At 45.8% G+C, this 23285-nt stretch overlaps 1 protein-coding gene across 1 annotated transcript in view; it reads left to right on the top strand.

The window, feature by feature from the left end:
- The window catches only part of ENOPH1 (enolase-phosphatase 1), a 152391-nt gene extending 132465 nt beyond the window's left edge, over window positions 1-19926 (top strand). Inside the window, exons 5-6 of the mRNA XM_078676147.1 lie at window positions 3534-3657; window positions 19743-19926. Of these exons, the coding sequence (XP_078532273.1) occupies window positions 3534-3657; window positions 19743-19888 (270 nt within the window). The 3' untranslated portion in view covers window positions 19889-19926. The remainder of the gene's footprint in view (window positions 1-3533; window positions 3658-19742) is intronic.
- The last annotated feature ends 3359 nt before the right edge of the window (window positions 19927-23285 follow it).

Consider the following 23285-nt stretch of genomic DNA (forward strand, 5'->3'; position numbering starts at 1 on the left):
GTTGATCCTGAGATAGTTATGACTCTTCCACCTCATGATGTGGGTGAGACAGGCATGGAAGTTAGCTGCCATAACTTCGGACTGCTTGGATACAGTGATGACAATCTGTGAATCATCTGCATATGAGACCAATGAAAAACCATGCTCTCAAATGAGTGTGGCGAGTGGAGTAACGTAAATATTGAACAGTGTAGGTGATAATGCAGATCCCTGCGGCACTCCACAGGATAATCGGAAAGATTCAGATTTCACATTTTCCCAATATATACTCCGCTCCCTAGAGGCCACGAATGAAGAAAGAAGGGACAGGGCCACTTCCCCAATCCCCACCACCCTCAGCCGTCGTACTAACACCGGGTGATTCATGGTGTCGAACGCTGCCGAGAGGTCTAAGAGAATGAGGATGACTATTCCCCCTCCATCCACCTGTCTGCGAATTTCCGCAGTTGCCATGATCAGGGCGGTCTCGGTAGAATGGCATGACCGGAAGCCATGCTGACTAGAGTCCAGCAAATTGTTAGCATCTAGATATTGAATAAGCTCCTGATTGACCTCCCTTTCGAGGATTTTAGCTGTAATAGGCAGACATGAGATGGGTCTATAATTCTTCACTTCCATGGGGTCTAAGGCTGTTTTGTTTTCAAAATTGACCTTATGCAGGCTGTTTTCCAGGCCTGTGGATATGTCCCCGACTCAAGTACTTGATTTAAGGGGGGGTTAGATATGAACTAATCATCCCGGAAGCCAGTTGCATAACCATTGGTGGACATGGGTCATTCGGGGATCCAGACTTGGTTGCCAATAGGATTCTATTCACCTTTTCTGCAGTACAGGAACTAAAGCTAGTTAATTGGCACTGAGGTGTTCTCTCCTCTAGTGCTAAGTCCAGACCATTTTCCACAGACATCAGGTTGTTCTAAAGATCATCATGAATTAGTTGTACCTTGGTCTGGTAAAAATTTGCCATTTCATTACTAAATGCTTGGTATGGCTTAAATGGGCTAACCTGTTGTGGTTTAGATAGCACGTGGACAGTTTTAAAAAGCTCCTTAGATGAGTTTTTGGCCGCCTCAAATTTTGCAGTATAGTATGTAGTTTTAGTTTTAATAATAGCCTCTTTATAAAGTTGGAGTGTTATATTGTAAGCAGCCTTCTCTTCTTGCTGTAATCCGTCCTCCCAAGTGCGCTCAGCTCTCCTGCACGCGGATTTTTTTAGCTCGGGTCTATACCATGGCGAGTACACTCGAGATCTTCGTACTTTAATAGTTTTTTTGGGTGCCACCTGGTTAACCGCGGTAGCAATCCATTTATCAAACTGGATTGCAGCATCATTGTTCTCCATGCCAAGCAGGGGTGGGCAGATGTTTAAAGCCTGCTCAAGTTCTGCCCCTTGGATTTTAAGTCATGACTTAATTTTTAGACTAGCAGATTTATTTGCAATTGGACTGGTATCACTCACAAGCCGATTAGATGCCCCCTTTGTACTGACGGTAAACTTGCTGTATTGTAATCACTATATTAATACAGACTGTTTTTTTCGCTTGGCTGTTTGTATAAAATATACCTTGTACATTTCTTGTTGAGTGCTCTCATGTGGGAGATTAAGGAGCCATGTTAGTGCAATAAAAAAAGCAAACTTTTTGATGCAGCATTTTCAATGAACCGAAACTCTGCTTTGGAGAAACCCTTCTCGAAAGCCGTTAGTTATTATAAATGGCATTCAGAAAGTTGTCTATACCAACTTTCTGGATGCATTTCGTGGCAGATTTAACTTGTTTGCTGCAAGAACCCCATGTTCACCATTTATCTTATTCTTTGCTACCTGCCTTTCTGCCCATGTAAAGTTGCTGTGTTACTTGTACATGGGAAACATCATTAACAACGAAGGCATTACTACGCGTAACGTTTACAACGAAGCACTTACCACGTAAACGTCTTTTCAAAGCGTATGCCTTCAACGATCTTTTTTACCACGCATAAAAACAAAACAAAACCCATAGGATTAAAAAGGGGGGTTGGGGGTGTCTCCCCCCCATAAAAAAACGAACCCGCCGTGCCTTAGAAATCAGCGTCGTTAGAGAGGAAGCGGAATAAACGTCCGCTTCCTCTTTACGACGTAAGAGCGACGTGGTAACGGTGATGCGGGGAAAACGAATTCCGTGGTAACGCATGCGTGGAAAAGGCATGCGTTGCTACGGAATTCGTATTAACGACATATAACCCTTGTACATAGCTGTTCTGTGCTTCATGCATCCACTCCACATCACTCCAACCTTGTCCTCAGCGCTTGTTACATTTTAATGTCTTGTTTAGGATATCTCCAATGAAGTTTGAGGAATAGGAATTCTGTCGCTCCCCCATTTCACTTTCAGTTCTATGTGTATGTATGGAGCTGCTGCTGGAGAGCGGGTTGTTCCCAAGTTGGGCTCCATCTGGATGGCCTCTACCTGCCTCCCAACAGCATCTACCGTACGGTCGCCACTTAGAGACACCTAGACTCTTGCTGCCACAGGATGGCATAACCTATTGCTAACCAACCCTCTGTCCCCATTCGTACTTAAATGTTTTGTTTTTCCATATTTTTTCTTTTCCAGTCATTTTCTGGTGCGCCTTCCTCACTGGGCAGCACTAGTCATGGAAAATTACTCCAGGGACCTCGATTTATTTTTACTGTTACCTAGACTATTTTACACTGTTTGATTGAGATATATATAGATAGATATAGATAGATAGATAGATAGATAGATAGATAGATAGATAGATAGATAGATAGAGATATATAGATAGATAGATAGATAAGGATATATAGATAGATAGATAGAGATATATAGATAGATATATAGATAGATATATATAGATCAATGTATATGTATATAATATTTGATTTCAAATATTCCTAGTGATAAAGTGACTATTCAGTAGTAAGTGTACTGTGAAGTGACTAGCATCAGTACTTTACTGTAGGAGAAGAGGACTTGTTAAAACAATATCTTAGTGACTCTCTAAGCATTACTCCTGCGTCTCAACACCATAGACCAGGTCCTCTCTAGGTGCTCGTTTTCAAGGTTTAGTGCTTCCTCTTTCTGTCTACCAGCTTATTCCTTCACTGGGGCTTTTCTGAATGCTCGCTCAGCCAGCTGACAGGCCAACATTTTCTGTGCTCCCCAAACTTGTCTGATTACCCAGACCTTCGTGGAAGGCCACCTTACATTGCACATCCTAAATGACAGGGCAATGGTATCGGTGTCTATGTTCATAGTTGCTTCTGCAGCTTATATTTGTTCAAATGCATATATATATATATATAAAGGAGATTGATTCATACAGAAGGTTTCAATTCACATCATTTACAACAATACTAATTAATATGAAATCTCTTTTTGTGCTAAACCTTGTAGGCAACATATACTGTCTTAATGTAAATGTATACACGCCTTTTTGATTCAGGCTTTAGAAACTACCTGCCTATCAATTATTTTGGTTCCCTACTGTTTAGTTTGCAATCTGATCTTTTTCTGTCACTCATTTTTCAGCTGTTTGACGGGCACTTTGATACCACATCAGGTCAGAAAGTGGAAAGCAGAAGTTACAAACAAATAGCCAAAAGCATTGGATGCTTGCCTGAGAATATTCTTTTCCTGACAGACATTACTAGGGGTGAGTTGTTTTAAACTGTACTTTGTGTTTCCTCTGTTTTTGTTTCCCTCTAAGAGTACATCTTTGACTTTAGGTCAGACACAGTAGACCAGTGTGCAAGAGAGCGGCTGAATTAAACTCCATCAACATGGTAATGTACTTGTCCAGAGCTCTTCCGAAGCCATTCACTTAAGAAGGGCATTGTCCTATTGAATCCCTATATTGACAATTGACTATATAAACTCAAAAGGCAGGCTCGTGCCCTCAAAAATCTGATATTTTGCCTTCAGAAAGACAATCAGTTAGGCCTTCCTAAAATGTGTGCAACAACAAGGTGATGGATAGAGGGGAGGAGCCACGCCTGACAAAGATGGCCGCGTGAGTTCTCGGCTCCGCCGAGTCGGTCCGCCGGTCTGCCGGCCCCAGCATCCTGAACACCATCCTGCCCTCTAAGACTCGATATCGGCACGGGAGACCGGCGAAGCAGCTGGGGCCAACTCCGGAGTTCCCAATTGATCGGAAAGCGGAGTTAAGCCCGCGTCGATCCTGGGCCCGTACGGAGTTGGAGCCAGGGGCTGAAGTCAGCGCAGCGGCCGCCCCGAGCTCAACAACAGCGGGGACCCCAACTGGATGCGGCCGGTCGGGTCCCTTCAAGGGGGCGTTTTCAGAAGCGGCGGCGGCTGCGATTAGCACAGACGGAGCCGGGGTGCTCGCGGGGTGCGGTGAGCCCCCCCCCCTCTTTTCCCCCCTCCAAACGACGGATTGTGGTGCCGGTGGAGCCCTGAGACCTGCGGGCCGCCTGAGACTCCCGGACTAGAGGAGGGGTGAGTGGGGATCGTGATTGTGCGTTGCCCCCCCCCCCCCCCGAGTGAACTGGTGCCATTTAAAGACAAAAGGGGCCCTGGCAAGACAAATATCCGGCCCCAGTGAACCCCCGCACCGCCTGCCTCCGGGCCCACGAGTGGGAGGGGGCCTGGTGGAAGTGCAGTGACCGGGAGTAGAACACTCCTCGCCCAAGTGCAGCTGAAAGTGGGGGCAAACCCGGTGCTGTGCTGTACTACGGCTCTGGAGGGCTACACCTGTAGCATTGATTGACTTGGACCCTGAAAAGGCGAACCGGGGCTGGTGTTTTGGTCAATCTGGGGCCCCCCTGGCGGGTCACCAGCTTGAAGACTCCGGGGAAGGGATTGTTGTGCCAAAGAGCCTGGGGTGCAGAAGCTCCCTGCGCCGAGTTGCCGGATTAGGGATCGGACCAGGAGGGGAGCAGCGCAAGAAATGGCGTCCAAGCAAGAGGGAGAGAGGCATCCCCCCAGGGGTCAGAGGGCCCCGAAGCCAGTACAGTCTAACAAACTGGACCGATACACGTTGCCGAGGGGCTCGCCTTCGGGCGCGGGGTCCTCTGTGGTTCCCTCTGGGGGGTCCCTCGGTCCCGGGGGCAGAAATTACGCTGCAAGATGTTATGGCAGCCATAAATTGTGTTAAATCCTCCCTGGAAAAGCAAATGGAGACGCGGGACACGAAGCTGGACACGGTGTCCATTGAAGTCAATTTAATAAGAGCTGACTTCACTAAGGTAAATGAGAAGGTCAAGTCGCTGGGTATCAAGATTGCTAGTCTGGTGGATGACGTGGCCCTACTGCAACATGACATGCGTGAGCTCAAATCCTCACACGAACTGGCGAACGCAAGCTGGACGAATATGAAGGCAGGGCCCGGCGAAACAACGTCCGTATTCTGGGGGTACCTGAGAAGTCCGAGGGCCAGACTTGTTTGTGGAGGACTTCATCATCTCCATCCTAAAGGCCTAAGTAACTTCTTCACCATCGAACGTGCCCACAGAGTCCTGGGGGGAGACCGAGACCTGGGGCCCAGCCGCGTCCCATGATTGCCAGGCTCCTGAACTTTCGGGTTAGAGATGTTCTCCTGCAGGCAGCAAGGTCAGGGGGCCTCATCCAGTATGAGAACGCTGCCCTTTCCTTTTTCCCGGATTTTACGCAGGCGGTCCAGAAGCAGCGACAGAACTTTTTGGCTGTCATGAAGAAGCTGAAGGACAGGGGGTTGAAATATGCCATGATGTTCCCGGCACGTTTGAGAGTGGAAGCTAACTAGAGGGCCTGGTTCTTGGACAATCCAGAAACTGTGGCTGACTGGATGGACGGTCTCCCTCTTGAAGTTCCAGTACCACCTGATCAATCAGAGGAGCAGGCGACGGCGGGACCTGAATAGGGCCGACTTTCGTTTTCCTGGTCTGAACTAGACCTGTCAGGTATCGGAGATATTGAAGCCGCTGGGCGGGTGCATATCTCTCCGGAGGATTGGATGTGTAACGAGACAATGGAACTTGGAGAGGAACTGATTGTTTTCTGTGGGGAGGGGGCGGGGCGGGGAGGCCCAATCCTCTCCTCTTTACTACCTTTAATAGCTTAGTTGATACAGTTGTTCTGTGTAGGGCGACAGGCACTCTGCTAGTTGGGGATGGGCAAACGCCATGTGCAGGGTGGGGGGATGGGGGGCATGGGTTTATTTTTCTTTTGTGTTATGGTTTTTATGTTTGTTTTCTACGACCAAGCGGAATAGTGCTGCAGGGCTGGCCACTCTTGTGTGGGGGCAGGATGTCTTTTAATCAGAAGAGATCGGGGTGAAGGTGCTCAGCTGGAATGTAAATGGCCTGGGGGACAAACTGAAGCGGGACATGGTCAGCCGGTATATCAGGAGACATGCCCCCGACGTGATTCTTTTGCAGGAGACCCATCTGGTGGAAAATAGATGTATGGCGCTTCACAGGGGTGGTTTTAAATTGGTGGCTAACGCGGGTTTTATGTCTGGTTCCAGGGGGGTTGGTGTCCTGATTAAAAATTCCTTTCCCTTCACGATCCAAAGTACATGGGAAGACTGACATGGGAGGTATGCTGGAGTCTCTGGTCGGGCAGGGTGGCCACTTTCTTCTCTATATATGTCCCCCAGGGCCTGTAGGCGGATACATTCAAGGATCTTGGCACTGTGTTTCTCGCCTTGCCAGTGGGCACCCTGGTGGGGGGAGGAGACTTTAACTCTGTTATGTCGGGGGAGGAAGATCGACACCCTCCGCAGGCACTTCGCCCGGGCTTGAGGTGGCTCCCTGAATTCGCGGATACTTTGGGACTCCTCCAGTCCATGTTGATGGAGAGCAGGGAGAAGGAATTGTTGGCGTATGACTAACGAGTGGCGAATATAGTGGTGATACATAAAGAAGGTAAGCCTAAGACGAGCTGTGCGGCATACCGGTCCATATCATTGTTAAATGTGGAGCCGAAGGTTCTCGCTAAGCTATTGGCGACGAGACTTGTTAAAGTGATTGCCTCTCTGATTCACCCCGATCAGTCGGGGTTTATGCCCCACCGAAATACAGCTTTTTATCTGCGGCGTCTTCATGGAGTGCTGCGGAGAGCTTCCACAATAATGGAACCGGCAGTATTAGTGTCATTGGATGCTACAATGGCTTTCAATAGGGTGGAATTGCTGTACTTGTTCGCAGTTTTAGCCAAATTGGGTTTCGGGGCAGAATATTGTGGGTGGATCCGTCTTTTATACTCTGATCCGATAGCACGAGTAGTAGTTAACAATCGCAAGTCCTGCAACTTCTCCCTTGGTAGGGGCACCCGCCAGGGGTGCCCGTTGTCCCCGCTGTTGTTTGTCTTGGCGGTTGAGCCACTTGGATACAACAGGACCTGTCCTTCTGTGGTATGAGGTGGGCTCCGGGCTGGGAAGATAAGGTGTCTCTGTATGCGGACGACGTATTGTTGTATCTTACAAACCCTAGGGGATCGTTGATCTGTCTCTTGTACATATTGGCAATTTTTGGGAGATATTCGGGATTTACTGTGAACTGGTTTAAGTCCGTCGTGTTTGTGGTGAGTTGAGAGCCGCCGGTGATCCCTCGGGCCTGCCCGGTTGAGGTGGCTGTGGAGGGGTTCTGTTACCTCGGGATATATATAACACTCGATCCTGCCCTCCGGTATGCAAGGAATCTGATCCCGCCTTTGCAGAGGCTCAGGAGCGATGTTGCACATTGGTGGGCGCTTCCTCTGTCGATGTTGGGAAGGGCAGCCCTGTTCAAGATGACGGCGCTCCCGTGTTTCCTTTATGCGCTCCAAAACACGATGGACCCAGTGCCCGCCTCCTACTTCAAGGAGGTCGAGGGGCTCCAGAGGCAGCTGCTGTGGGATGGAAGGCCGCGTATTATGTTCACCAAACTCACGCTAAATTGGTATGATGGTGGAATTAGCTTACCAGATATACGAAAGTATTATTGGGCTTCTCAGCTGACCGCGATTAACCACGGGATCTATGGGCGACCGGATGATCCCGGGTACGCAATGGACAGATGGCTGCTCCCAGTGGGGATTATTTTAGAGCGCTGTACGCAAAGCCGCCCAGATTCCCTTTGACTGGTCCAACGGCGCACGAGGTGCAAGTGTGGCACACAGCGACTAGACACCTGCAGTGGGAGGGCAGGTTGATGTTGGCCACATCGCTGTGGAACTCCGAGAGGTTGGGGAGCCTTTGGAAGACGAAGGGGTTCGACAAATGGGACATCATTGGGATTTCTAGAATTTAGGATCAATGGGGTGAGGGTAGGATACACTCATTTGCGGAATTGCAAAAGCAGTAAAAATTAGCTGACACCGAACTTTTTCGCTGCCTGCAAATCCGACACACACTGGCAGCTCAGGTACCGGAGGGCACGTCTCTCCCTGAAGCCTCCCCCATCGAGGACAGGGTGCTTGACGGATATTTGCCAGAGAAGACCATCTCTCTTATTTATAAGAAGTTGGTGAATAATATGGAGGACCCGTTGCAAGGGAAATGGGCTGGCGAAGGGCTGGAGTTGGATGATGAGGATTGGCAGGTGGCGGTTTCCTCCCCGCGGGTGGTGGCCATCCCTGCCAGACTTCGGCTTGTGCAGCTTAAAATCCTGCATAGAGTTTATGTCGTGGGTCTGTGCCTGGTGGGCATGGGTAGGGTGGAGAGCGCCCAATGCAGACAGGGTTGTGGGAACATCGGGACGTTTATGCATACACTTTGGAGCTGCAGGTGGATACAACAGTGCTGGGGAGGTATTCATGATGAATTGCGGTCCGTATTGGGGATGAATCTGAGACCAGAGGCTCGCAGGTGTATACTGAATATCTGGGAGCCCATGGATCTTAACACATACACCACGCAGTGGGCGACACTTGCTTTTATGACAGCGAAGCGGAACATTGCACAGTTGTGGGGTGCTAGTTAACCGTCCTGGGTGGAGAAGTGGAAAGAAGATCTAGATTGGTGTATGTTCAGGGAGAAAGCGGTCTTCATTGCACGGGGTTGCCCGGGGAAGTGGAGTAAGATCTGGGGAGCATGGAATGAATATAACGGTGACATCTGTCCCCCACCGAGAAGACAGGGTGACATGGAACCTTCTGAACCCCCCCCCCCGATCAGCTGAATGAAACATTGGTCATTTAATTTGATATAGTGATTTTGCCTCTGTATTGGAAGATGCCAGTCTATATATACGCACATGTTATTGCCAATGGTCGACTGTTTAATAAAAAGAAATCAAAAAAAAAAAAAACAAGGTGATGGATGAATTAACCTCGGGCACTGACAGTCGCTTGAGGCCGTCTTGCAGTCTGCTGTTTTGTGTCACCTTGCCACTCCAAACATAGGCCTGCCCTATACAAATCAATACTGGCAGTGCATTATGAACTGACAGGTGAGTCCTTACCCAGAAGGGACCACAATCAACCCGAGACCGGTTTTGCCTCCTAATTCCTTGGCAGATCACTATATTGGTAGTCTCTGCGAATGGTGTGTGTGCTCTGGTGGTACAAGATAATGTAAAGTTTCAACATTTTTCTTTAGTTTATTAAAACCCTGCTACAGGTTCCCATTATTTTGAATGTTATCCTTAGCAGTGCCAAATGGGAAAGGTGGGGGTGGACAATAAACTTCCAGAAAAAACTTTAGAGACATTCAGTGCCAAACCTCTCGACTGCCAGTTGGTCCGCCCTGCACTTTCTGATTGCGGAAGCAAGTTGAGACTTGATTATCAACGAGAAAGGGACATACATTTTTTCCTTTTCATATTGCTCCTGGTATCAGTGATCATGCCCACTCTAGTGAAACTATCAGAATATGTGTGAGCACCGACAAACGCATACCATTTATTCCATACAGTGGATCTTCAGGCCCTGTGTGATTGTCCCAAATTTATTCAGGTCATCCTGACAGACAATGTCATAAATATTCAGGGACATTATCTGAAGATCATAAAAGGTGGCATCTTTAGGATCATCTCTATTCCTAAGCCAACTGTCAAGGGAGGAGCAGGGAGATCAGCATACATGAAGCACTAAAGCTAGTAAAGGCAGTTGGAGGATAAAATCACATTTAGAATAGAAATTAATGAGATTTGAAAAGTCCCTTTAAAATACACTTCATCTTTTCCAACACGATTGTGAAATTCCGTAATCGCTGTTGTTGTTGATGTAAAACTGAGTAAATCCCACTCCAGCTGAATGAGGTTGGTTGGTTATGCATATGTGTAAAGAAACCTTAAACACTGTCTTAGATGGGCGTAGCAGCCCAAATACTACACGTGTTGTTACCTTTATACGAAAAGTTGTAAATATAATGCAAATGTTGCTAAAGTGCATTTGTTTTCAGAGTTGCATAGCTTCTTATTTTGAAGGCATTCATATAATAATTAAGTGAATCAAAATTGCCTTAAACATAATTTCTCATACACAAGGAGGTCTGTTTGCGATTGGCTACTGTAAATGTCTCGTAAAGGCACAAATATAAATATGAAGCATTGAACTGTGAGCTGTATATGACCATCTCACCAAAGGATAACAATGCTGTTTACACGGTCAATGTTAGACCTGGCTTTTTCATCGGCTTTAGCCCCAGATTTTCCTTTTTGGCCTCCTGTTTCTGACTTGTTTTTGTTGGTTTAACGCCTTAACCGCGGCCGCAATTCCGCTGCGGTGCGGGCATTCCAATGAGTGGGCGGGGCTGCGACGGCCGTTGGCCATTCGCAGCACTGGGGAGCGGTCAATTACTCTAGGCTGTCTAACGTTGGGCAGAAATCTCCGCTCCACCTGCGGAGTGTGCAGAGATTTGCCTACTACGCGTTCCACGGAGTAGGCAAATTTCCGGAGCGGCGTTGACTCGCCTCCATCCACTCCATATAAGTTACCAGTCATTTAAAAAAACTAAAAAACAGTTATCTGTTTACCGAGGCGGCCCCGGGCTGCCCTACTCCTCTTCCTCGCCATACGGGTACTGTTTGAGAAAACTGCATGCGCGCGCGCCCACACATTTCTTGCGAGAAGAAGCATTGTACAGAAGTATTTGTCTAGCTGTATAAAGCCCTTTAACACTTCTGTTGCTATTTTACCCTCGCATGTTGCTACCTAATTTGCTTTAACCTCTATAACCCTTTCCCAGGATTCCCTAACAATGAAAGAATATTTGATTTGCTTCCGATTATTAGCTCCATAAGACCTGCATGTGTGAATTTGGGAGGCATTTGTTATGAAATGACAATACATTCCTCTCTTAGTCCCTTCTTTCACCCCCTTGAACAGCAAAAGGACTGTAAAAAGCTACTCCTACCCAAAAGGCCTGTAGTGTGGCTAAGAGCAGTGCGTGGTGTGGGGGATGGGGCGAGCTGAGGCTGTGTGGGTACAAGCCGCATGTGCAAGCCCACTTTCTGAGCTAGAAGCAGAGGAGAGAGTGCCTCCATAAACGGCCTGTGCAAACATGTCTCTTTATTTGAAAGACCCTGCACTTTCTCTCTGCTAAGCCATTTAAACTTGCTGTTATGTACGTGCAGTGCTGGACCCCTACCAAAAGTACAGTAGCAACAGCCTCGACCTTAAACACTGATGCTTAAGTTGTTGTCAAAGTTCAGGCGAGTGTGAAACTGTCAGCAGCAGCTGAAACAAAACTACAAGTCCCGGAATACAATCTGTTTACTAAAAAAGAAATCCAGGAAACGCTAAAGGTGGTGTACATAATGCGGCAATCGATACAGTATGAGAGCAGCTCACCTACCTTGTCAGTACCTAGTGCAACTCCATGGCAGTGGTCAGCTGCCTCCAGTCCAAGTGAATTTGGTATGTCCAAACTTGTTGGCAACATTGTGCCAAGAATGGGCTGTCTGTTCAAATCAATTTTGCATTGGTCTAAAGCAATATAAGTAAATAGAAAAAGCTACATATATGTTATTTGTTTGGTTTAGAGAATTACTTGAAATTCTAGTGTGCAGTGAGTGTATTGTCTGTTGGGTTTGACAGGGCACATGTAGCAAATGCGCTTTACTCCCACGGCATCCCCTGGCACCACACAAAACAGATGGCTGCAGCTTCTCACTTGCACAGCACTTTGGAATTCATGGCCTTGTTAGGGTAAACTCTGCTATTCCAAGAAAAAAACAAGAGGTTTTCAAGCTTTACCGACAACACACAAACACAATAAAGAAAATAAGCAGTTAAAATAGCTTTAAAAACCCAAAACATGCTGCAAACATAAAGGAAAGTTTTAACTTTAAATAGCCAACGCACTCTCCCTTGCAGTTGCATACGAAAATAAAGCTTTACAGACGACACTTGAACACAGTAAGCAACTAAATAATTGCATACAGAAAGCAAATAAAGCTGACACGCTGTAAACGGAAGGAAGAAATAGTTTTTAAAAACCTACACACGCTGCCTTGCAGTTGCATGCAGAAAGCAAAATAATACGCACTAAGGCTAGACCTCCAGAAACACTTTGAAAGGAAATAATAATGCAGAAAAAACAACCTACAAGCTAAAAAGGTTGTCTACAACTAATTAGGCCGTGCCCCATAGGACGGAACAACACACGAAGAGGAAGGATATTTACAAGAAAATTGAAACATATAAGCAAGGATTTGCAAATGACACTTGGAATAACAAATGGAAAGCAGTGGGCGGACTATAACCTCACAGAGTGTATGCAAGATGTCTTGAAGAGAAAGCTCATGCGCTGTCTAGGTGAGACCTAAAAAGCTCCCGCGGGCTGGGTCAAGCACAAAACCTAAGGAAACCTACAAATAGGAACAAGGCAAATGAGACTGATATGAAATTCATCCTTGAGCAATGACTGGCTTTGTGGAATAGGGGATGCAGTGCAGTCTCCCCACAGACAGGTGGATCTGTCTGTTGCATAGGATGTCGGTCATCACAAAGTAGAGAACAGCTGTTAATATTTTTTATTCACCAATAAATTCAAAAACCTGTCTGATTGATGTATTTATACAGTGCACATCCCTCGACAAGCATCTTAGTGCTAGGATTACTAAAATAAAGTATAGGCAAGCCCACTAAAATTATGCGATTCTGCGGCTGTGGCTTTTTTTTTATAATTATGGATTTACCTCATTTGCCACATAATCCATCATCTGTTGCATATTCTGCAGATTTTTACAAAAGAAAGTTTCTAGCTCAAATGGATCAAACGTATCTAGAAACATGGCGACGTGTTTGCGAATAGTCAAAGGCTCTTCGCAAAGATAAACTGGTCGTCTTTCAATTGCTTATTTCTGTTTTTGTTGTTGAACTGGTACTCCTGAGGTGAAATATTTTTCCAGACCGTATTACCATTTGTAAAAATAGCAAGAACATTTAGTAATACTAACAAAAAATGTGCAGCATTATGCTGCATAATTTAGTCCACCTTCCGCATAATTTGATTCACTGTCTGATAATTCCAGTGACCCTGAATAGAGGGAATAAACTAGCAGAAGAAATACGTTTTGAAATACTTTTGTAACTGGATAAGGATAATATAAGAGAGAACAGATGGGGTGCCAAGAAGCAAGGAAGGGGATCTAGAGAAATCTGTAGAGATTCCCTGTGAGTGGTGTGGGAGCACAAGTGCACATTGAGAAGTTTCCTCCCTCTTCACTTGTTAGGATTTTCCCAGAAATATTCCAACATAGCATTCCAAAACATAAAACTACTCAATGTGCCAGAGAAAAATTGATATGTAGATAAGCTTTCAAACTAATCTTTGATGCTTGCATTTGATTTCAGAGAAGTTGCTCTGTGTGTCTCTACCCACATATGAGCAGATGAGCAATTGGTTTTATAACCTGATGCCTTATAGCTGTCATACCTTCTTGCTTTATCTAATTTGAAGAGTGGACATCTGCAATCAATTCAACTTTATACATATCGAGGGTCTCCATTTGGATGGTTAATGATCTGGGAAAGGCCTGATCTTGGAGAGTTATCCTTTCAGTATGCTGTAATCTACAGACTGCCTGTGTATTAATGGGCTACTATCGAGTTTGTTAACAGTATTTAGGTAAAGCTTCACCATTCATTTTGGCCCCTTCTCCCTTTGATCATTGTAATGTTGAGCATGTTCCCCTTTAGCAAAGATGCAGTGTTCCAACTTCCTAACTACCTTGTAATTTTCAAAATCAATAGTGCACAAACCAAAAATTGAGATTTATGTTTTGTTAATAGTCAGGGTTATTATCTGGTCTCCGTTGCTTTGAATTTCGGGAATCCAAACATTTCAATCGGACATTGCACGTTTGTGTCAAACGAACTGAGCCAGAGAACAGTGTATAGTTGATAAGGGAATCCCTTCCATTTGATGCTTTTGAGGTGGATCCTTACACTTCTGCCTTACAGCAATATTCGTTGTTTTTGTGTACAGGTTGTTGAGTTAGGAAAAGAAAGTAAGATCGGTGTCTTTAGGATTTTTGTCCTTCCAGATATCTCTCAGGTCCTCTTCTCCCGTCTTCTGCTGTAACCATTTTGAGTGCAAATGGAGGAAGAAAGTGCTGGAAATCAAACTCTGTGGGTCTTTATCCGTGATCACTGTCCGATCTCAAAGAAAAAAAATATGCCCTTCTAAGAACTGCAAAATCATCGGGAGAACTTTGAGCAAGAGTTACTCCCGAGCCATGTGTAGAGCCTAGGTTGAACCCAGCAGTTTTCTTTTTATTTCAGATAGTATGTATACCAAATATGCTTTTTCTGCTTCGTCGCCTTTTTTCTGGTGGCTATTTGTACTCGTTTTTTAAATATGCACACCTTATCCCTGCTAAATGTGAGGAAAGTGCCTGGGTTAGCCACTTTAAACATGGTTACATTGGCTTACGCCTGATTGATACTTTAAACTTTTGAAATCCCTAGCTTATGGTGTAAAAAATATACTTATGGCCTTGAAGATTGTTACCTGTAGACTACAACACCTATGATGCTGTTCACAGGGTTGGTTTGTAAAATGTGCCGTCTGGCCTACCATGTGTATACTGTCCGCAGCAGCATAAAAACTGCTATCAAACCTGTCAATATAACCATTTTGACAGATGGGAAACATTACTTTTAAATAATAATAAGCCACCACTAAGTACACTTTGTTGCCTGAAAGTTGGGGTGACTGATAATTAGAAGTGTGTCAGGATAGTGGGAATTTATATCGGGAAGTAGAAGACTTACCTGAGATCAGGCAATGGTCCACAGTGACACTGACACCTGAAAAGTAAGGAAAGAAAGATTAAAAACGATTAAGACACTCAGTAAAGTGAAAGTTAACGAAGGAGTAATAGAAACAAAGGAGGTAGGCGATTGAGAAGCTCTGTTATTAAAAGGGTCAGTCTTTCATCCTCTATACCGATATTGCTCCCCTAATATGACTAAGAAGAAATAAAGGAAACAACCCTAAAGTACTATAGTGGTTTTTATCTCTCCAGCCTTTTCAATTTGAAATACGCCATTGCAAGGGTCAGAGTAATGGCTATTTTCTTTCAAGATATCCCTTTTCCCCCAATCAGGAAAATCTGATGAGGAGATATGTCAGGATAGCAGCTATTTATATCAGGAAGTAGAGGACACACCTGAGATCAGGCGATGGTCGCAATGACACGGACACCTAGAAAAGAAGGGTTAAAAATGATTAACACCTTGGCTGCGGCGCGAAATCTGCCGCGGTGCTGGACTTTCCAATCGCGGGCGAGGCTCGGATGGCCCCCGGCCGTAGTGCGCACACGCCCACCGTGACTCATGACGGCCGGGGGCCGTCATTGGCATGGAAGGAGTTAAGACACTCCTTAAAGTAGTAGTTACCAAAGGAATAATAAAAACAAAGGAAGAACTTTACCTTTTGCGGGAATCTATGAAAAACATATAAAGAGAAAAAGGACCCCAGCAACTAGAAGAGGGGGAGGAGACAGACGGCAAGCACGTACGGAGTACCGAGAGAGAGGAGGAGACGGCGATAGTAAAAACACCTGAGACAGTGGGAAGTGAGGAAGAATCCGAGGTAGAGTGGACGCAGTCAACTGGCGCTGCTCAAGTGCCACATGTGGAGGTGTAGACTGCGCAGACTCCGTGTAGAACCCTGCTGCTGTGATCGAAGATTCTCCCCTCCCAAAGTGGTTGCCTGAGCTGAGGATAAATGCAAATGCTCATGCCCAGGTTCCAGGTACCATAATCTCCTATCCCAATCTAGAGCCTCTGGGATGACGTGGGCTAGTTATTCCTGCTTTTCAGAACTCTCTGTAAGAGAGACAGTGGCAGAAAGGCATACATGAATCCTGTGCTCCAATTACCGTCTGAAACTTTCTTTCTGGAAGAGACTCTATCTAGCTGCAGATTCCTCATTTTTAGGGCTCGGCTGAACGCGCGGAAGCGTGTCTCCGCCGAGGCTCTTTTGTCGGCATGTGTGCTTCCCAGGAGACAATCCTGGCCGCGCGCATCGCCTTGGAGGAGATTTCAAACTGACACGCGAACGAGCGCTGCGGCCTGGCGCTGTCTCCTGGGAAGCACACATGCATGCGCCCACGCACATACATACAGAGACACCCACCCCCCCTCCGCACACATACACACACACGCGCGCGCACACACACACGAGTGCACCCCCCCTCTCCCCCGCCGTCGCACACATGCATACACACACAGGCACACACACAACGAGGGAACCGAGCCCCCCCCCCCCCCCGCCCTTTGTAACTTACCAGATCAATTCTGAGGTACTCCGCTCTCCTTCTTGCGTCGCGAGACGCTTTCACTCCGCCTTCTCTTCCGGTTACGTACGCAGCCCCGCCCCCATCACAGGCGACTTTGCCTGACTTCCCGCATTGGCATGGCACTTAACGTGAAGTTAGCCAGCAGCTGAAGTTTATAATTTTACTATAATACAATGGCTTGACCATCACCAGACACAAAAAAAAGTCAGTTTTTTGCCTTGTTGATCTCAGCCCCTTGTATCGCATTTAGAGACCCGTGCAGGGTTTCATATTTAAGGAACATGGAGCAAATCTTTTCTGCTATGCCGGAGCCAACATGCTTTTCTCAATCATTTTGCTCAAGCATAGACCGGCTATAGAGGCGCCTTCCCTGCTCCTTTTCTTCTGTGAATGGCTGTCCATGCCTCTTGGACGTTTCAGGGCCTGCTAGAGTCACAGCTCACACGTTTTTCAGACACGTCAGATGGATTGTTGTTGAGACCTGCTCGCCGCGTGCGGCCGGCGGGGTAATCGGCACGCGCCGCGGGTCTCCTCTCTGGGAGGGTGGGGGGGCCTGTAACCGCCGCTGGTGAGCGCGCGCAGGTGGCGCCAGGTGTGACTAACGGACGGATGCGCGCGCAGGATCTGCACTTAACCTACTTAGAATCAGCTCTGTAAAGTCGCGGAAAGCCCGTTAATGCTGTCGGTGCCGCTTTCACACAAAGCTGCCAGCAGCCGTGCTAGTATACTCGCAGGGCCGGCTTCGGTCGTGGGCGATGGCCCAGGGCGCCTTTGTTTAGAGGGGCGCACAGGCAGTTGACCTCTCGAGCTGCCACGAAGAAATGTGTTGCAGACCGCCGGGCCAGTGCGTCACCTTCAGGCTGTGTTTAAAATGTTTTGTTTTTTTTTACTTTCGTAGCCTTCCTCCGATTACCTCTTTCCCAATCCCTCGCCCGGGAACTCTCATCTGCAGAGTATCACGGACTAGAGGATTTCGGTGAGGGAACAGCATTCACATCTGTGTATTCCGCTAGGACCTCACCTGTGAGCCCCTCCCCAAATCAGCAATGGGGGATGCATTGCCTCAGGAAGATCGGGAGAGGCGCGAAATGTAGTGTCGCCCGGGGCGCTGTCTGAGGAAATGCCGGCCTTGTACACGCCTCGCTGTGAAGGGTGAAATGCTGCTCCTTCAGTCAGGCAGGGCAGTAGCGGCTCATGAGTCTGTGTTCTTCTTTCCTTCACTCGTGCTTTGAAATTGCAACAAGGGACATTCCAAAAAGGGTGTGGTTTTTGGGCCTGCTCGTTTACAGAAGATAGCGGTCACTGTAAATCAAGTACTGTATGTGTAATATACGGCAACATCGAGTAACAGAACCATTTAGGACGGTGTAGCAATTGGGGTTTTCCAACTTTGAAGTGCAGAAGGAAATTATTTACACACAGTTACAGCGTTGGAAACAGTGAGATCAAGTGATTTACCGAGGATGACACGGCTCTCAGAGATGTGCCCGAGAAATCAGTTAGAATCCAGATCGACAGATTAGCCAACATGGCATTTGGAAGCTTTCATTGATTCACATTCTGACGGGGGGTGGAAAAGGTTGTGTTACATTATCGAGGTCCGTAATGTGTGCCATGTACTACATTTTCGTGGTCAGTATATAATTACTATTGTAACCTCCAGGTCTCTGAAGTGTAACTAGACTTACCTTGAAATTAATGCACTGATTAGGTTGACTTACTTTTTGCGACTTTATTTTATCCTGCAGTATAACGCATGCGATATAGTGAGGATATACTATGGAAAATAACGTCACCATTTATAGCACATTCCCGAAGTCCCCTACCGCCGGGAGGGACTAACCTTGGAGAGAATGGGGGCTGACTGAAATAAGTCTACGTTAACCTTCCTCAAAAGTACACTGTAAACTGATGACCAAGTGAAAGGGCACTCTTCAGGAGGCTACTGTAGTTAGCCATACACATTACGCGACTTTGAGCTATTGGCATTGTAAATGATAATTACTTTTATTTATATTTTTGTTTTTACAACATAAATAAATGACCTTGTCATTTACAATGTCAAGACCTTAAACTCGCGTTAATTTACAATACTAATAGCTCTAACTTTTGCAATGCCGAGACCGTTGCATTGTAAATGCTTGTTTAAATATTCCCCAGGTGTGAGACTGGATCCGGAAACTTTTCAGCAGTACCTCAAGACGCCGGTAGGTGGCGCAGTGCTACTCGACACCGATGCCGTTCCACTCTGGAACTGAAATGCAGCCTATATAGGTGCCTCTCCTGTGCACTGATGTAATTTGCTTTTAGAATTGTCCACGCCTCCAGACACAGAGTTCCAAAAGCAAATTGGCATGACCAATGTGCAGATTCCTAGAATTGGGATATATAGGGATGCTCATAACAATTTACAAAGCAGCGCACAGTTGTAAAAAAAAAAATATTAAAAAGAACAATTTCATCACCTTTGAATGGCTCCATTAGCCCATCCATGAATTGAAAACGTAACTTTTCTTTGCATTGGCACTAAACCCACTGAGCCAAATTCCATTCAGATATCTTGCTGATTTCACCTACTGCTTCTTACTGACCACAGAGACATATGGTAACAGTTTCAACTGATGAGTGCAGAAGCATAGCCGCACAGACATTCTGTGTGTCCTGAGTGATATAATGTTACATCTTTAAAGACTTCATTCCTGTCTATTTAATTCACAAGGTGAAGTCGTAATTGAATATTCGTAAATTAGGAATTTGGTTCAGCATTCTATAGGCACTGTAACACCACCCCCTTATTGTAGCACCTGATTCATATTATCTATGGGAGAGGGCTGTGAGATAGTGCAGGGAGTGGTTGTAAATCTGAACTGAAACAACTGATACCTTGAGCATGGTTGCCTTAATGGCTTCTAGACGATTATGTTCAAATTTCATAGATGTTTCCCCAACAGAGCAGGAAGTGGCTAATCCACGTATTGGATCTAGGAATACCTGAAGATCATATGACATTAAAGACCTGTTTTAAGTATGTGTGCTCTGATAACCATTCTCTTTATTTCAACAGAGGCCAAAGCAGCAGAAGAAGCGGGCACCCACGTATGTGTGGTAGTGAGACCAGGAAACGCTGATCTGACAGATGACGAAAAATTGCATTATAGTCTAATCACATCATTCAGTGAACTTCAGTTGCCAGCCCTGTCTAAGGCTTGAAAACATGTGCTTTATAAAAATAAAGAGATCTACAAATATTTAGTTGCTATTACTGTTAAAATCATAAAGAACATCTATATTAAACAAAGAAATCATAAAATCGTTTGTAGCATAGTCGGAGTGCTGCCTGTTGGAGCACAAAAAATATACTGTGTTCCTGCCACATGAAAACCCTGCTTCCAAAAGATTTTAGTAGACAAAACATGAACATTACACGAATTGTGCTCCACATATAATGCAATGCAATTTATCGATCATGCTTTGCATACTCCTGCCATCTTGTGTTGGGCCTAAGCATTTACAGGTTGTTTTTCTTTGGAGAATAGGTTTCAGTTTCAAGAAGACTCGTAATCCCGCTCCGGAACCCACAATAGACCAGGACAAAGACTCCGCCTTAGATTGTGTTTTTTTCCACCATCAGGTTTGGATGTGTCTCGTACTGCTCCAAAGTTGTCCCAGTACATAGCTGTGAATCTCCTGAATTTGGACCTTGATCCAGGACTCCAACATGCAACACCGAAGACAAATCATTGAACATCTCAGTGCACCAGCTAGATCCAAGCCAGATTGGAAGAAGCAGCCAGGGGCAAGGGCTTATGAGTGTGAGGTGTGGCAGTAGGATCCGCAGGAAGACATTGCTCATATGAATAGACCACATGACTCCCATATATTACATCCAAAAATAGGGGTGCACACATTCTTACCAACTGTCGTCGACAATATAAAACTGGGTCAATTGACATCAGGTCTTTCTCCTTAAAGAACTTCTCCCAGTAGAGGCCTACAACTTTGCAGACCTGCTCAGCAGGATGCTTCAGTGGACACATGAATGGGAGATGAATGCCCAAGTACTTTAACAGCACTTCACTGCTGGGGGATGCTCATGCTCTAATTATTTTGCCTCTCAAGGGAACACAAAACCGCTCAAACCTTTTCTTCAGCTACCCACAGTCCATGGGCAGAGCTCCATGGATAAACTGATTGGTTATTTGTTTATGCTTTGCCTCCAGTAACACTGCTACTGTATCTAGTGAGGAAAATGAGACGGGTAAAGACAAAGCTAATTCTCATAATACCTATAGGGGTGAGACAACCCTGTTACTCACTACCACTAGACCATCTTTAAATCCACACAATAGATTACCTTTTCAAGTAGACTTGCAAAGCATTGGGGTCAGCTCTGTCTCCCCAACCGCAAAGTGCTGAACCCTGAGAATTAGCACATGAAGCCTAAGAATGTGGGTACCTTTAACTGCCACCAAAGTGCATGCTCATTCTTAAAAGGCTTATAAGCCTACTACAAGCCCTTGCTAATCTAAGCTAAGAAGCAAAATGGAAAATGTATGTTCACTACTGTAGCAACATTGGCAAGCAGCCCTTACGCAACATTGGTTGCTACATCTAGTGCCTGCAAAAGGCAGATTTAACCTAGCCATTGGTTAGAGTTCATTTGGCAGCTGTAGTCGATTACATGCAGACTAGGCAACTCCAATCTATTTTTAAAGTTCTAGTTGTGAGTGTTCACGTACGGTATTAAGAGTCATTCCTCTGAAAATGCCACGAGTTTGCTCATGTTGTCTTAATGTTGTACTCACTTGGCTCAGGAAGCCACCTTTTGAGCTGATGCAGTCATGCGCATTACAATTCTTTCATGGCAAGTGGCTTTTCTGGTTGCAATCACTTCTTTACGGAGTGCTAGTGAGTTACATGCCATGGCGGTGCAGCATTCAGGCCAACAGACCCAATTGATGCAGGAGATTCTCAATTGTTTTTTTTAAAGCCTAAAACTGATTTATTTACGTGTCGCCCACCTAAAATCTCCTTTTCAATGAGTCAATGGGGAAAATACATTCACCTGATTGCTTTTTCCTCTCAAAATCTCCCTCCTAACACGTTCAATATGTTGACATGCATGGTGGAGGGACCTTTCATCCAGGTATATAAAGATAAGGGCATCTTTTGAACAAACCCTCATTTTCAATTAGTTACAGATTATGACTTTATATGTTAATAGAGCACAGACATACTACATTGATTTTACAAATCCATGCTCAAAACACAGCAACTGTTTGTATCTTTTGCGATGCCCCACTAATCGACACCTATTCGAAGCTGGGCATGGCAAAATACAGTTAAATGCATACAATTGAGTTATGCAAAGGTAAAGCACTGATTGATTACCGTACATGGGACACATTCTATTAGTAAGTGATAGTAGTGATAGATGCATCACTTCTGGGAGAGGTGGTGATCAAAGGGCTCTGATCGCTGGCAGAGTCCCAGCTCTACATAAAAATGTTGGCACTACCTGCAGTTCGCCTTGCATTAAAGCCTTTCTTACTTTCATCGAAGGAAGGATGGTTTAGGTGTTCACTGACAACACCCCAGCCATATTGTATTGCAACAAGCAAGGTGGGGTAGGGATGTGGACTGTGTCAGGAGGACCTGCGTCTCTGGAATGGCTGAAATGTTGGGGCATTTTCCTGGTGGTTCATCATCTGGCGGGCACACTGAATGACAGAGCGGACAAATTCAGCAATCGATGCCTTGCGAATCATGAATGGTGTCTCCATTTGGCGGTGGTGCAGGAGAACCTTGGTTAGATCTATTTGCCACCACGGAGAATGTGCAATGTTAGCACTTCTGATCACTGGAATTTCCAAGGCGGCATTCTTCCAGAGACTCATTTCATCGAGCTCAGGACTCCAGTATGCTTTTCCGCCAATGCCATTCCTGCCCTGAGTTCTTAAGAAGATCAGGACTGACCTGGCCGAAGTCATCTTGGTGGCTGCAGATTGGGTTCGAAGAGCATGGTATCAAACTGAGCATCTGTCCTCTGCTCAGGCTGTCCCTTTGGGAGTATCTTCTGTAGGAGCAACAGGTCAGGGTCCTGCACCTAAACCTGCTCACTTTTCATCTACAAGCGTACAGATTGAGTAGTGACAGTTGACCGCCCTCCAGAAGTGTGTGATGACATTCTGGCAGCCAGACATCCCTCAACCAAAATATTATATGCCTGCCAATGGGACAAATTTGCGGGTTGGTGTTCTGCCAAGTCCATTGATCCTTTGTCTGCACCCTTGTCTAAAGTCCTCTTTATCACTTGCTTGGCAAGACCTTTCTTTGGGCGACAGTTAAAGGGTATATTTCGTCCCTCTTAACATTCGGGCGGGTGCCGGATCAACCCTTCCTGTTCAATTCACTTCTGACCTGTTTCCTGAAAGGTTGTGACACATGTTCTCCCTTCACTTTTCATTATAGCTAATGGTAATTTTATTTAGTTCTGACCTTTTTAATGAGCTCACCCTTTGAGCCCATGCACATCTTCTCTCTGAGACCGCTTACCATCAGAACAGTCTTCCTTGTGGCCATAACATCTGCCAGGAGGGTTAGCGAA

Source organism: Lissotriton helveticus, chromosome 2_1 (genome assembly GCF_964261635.1).
Source record: "Lissotriton helveticus chromosome 2_1, aLisHel1.1, whole genome shotgun sequence".
NCBI lineage: Eukaryota > Metazoa > Chordata > Amphibia > Caudata > Salamandridae > Lissotriton > Lissotriton helveticus.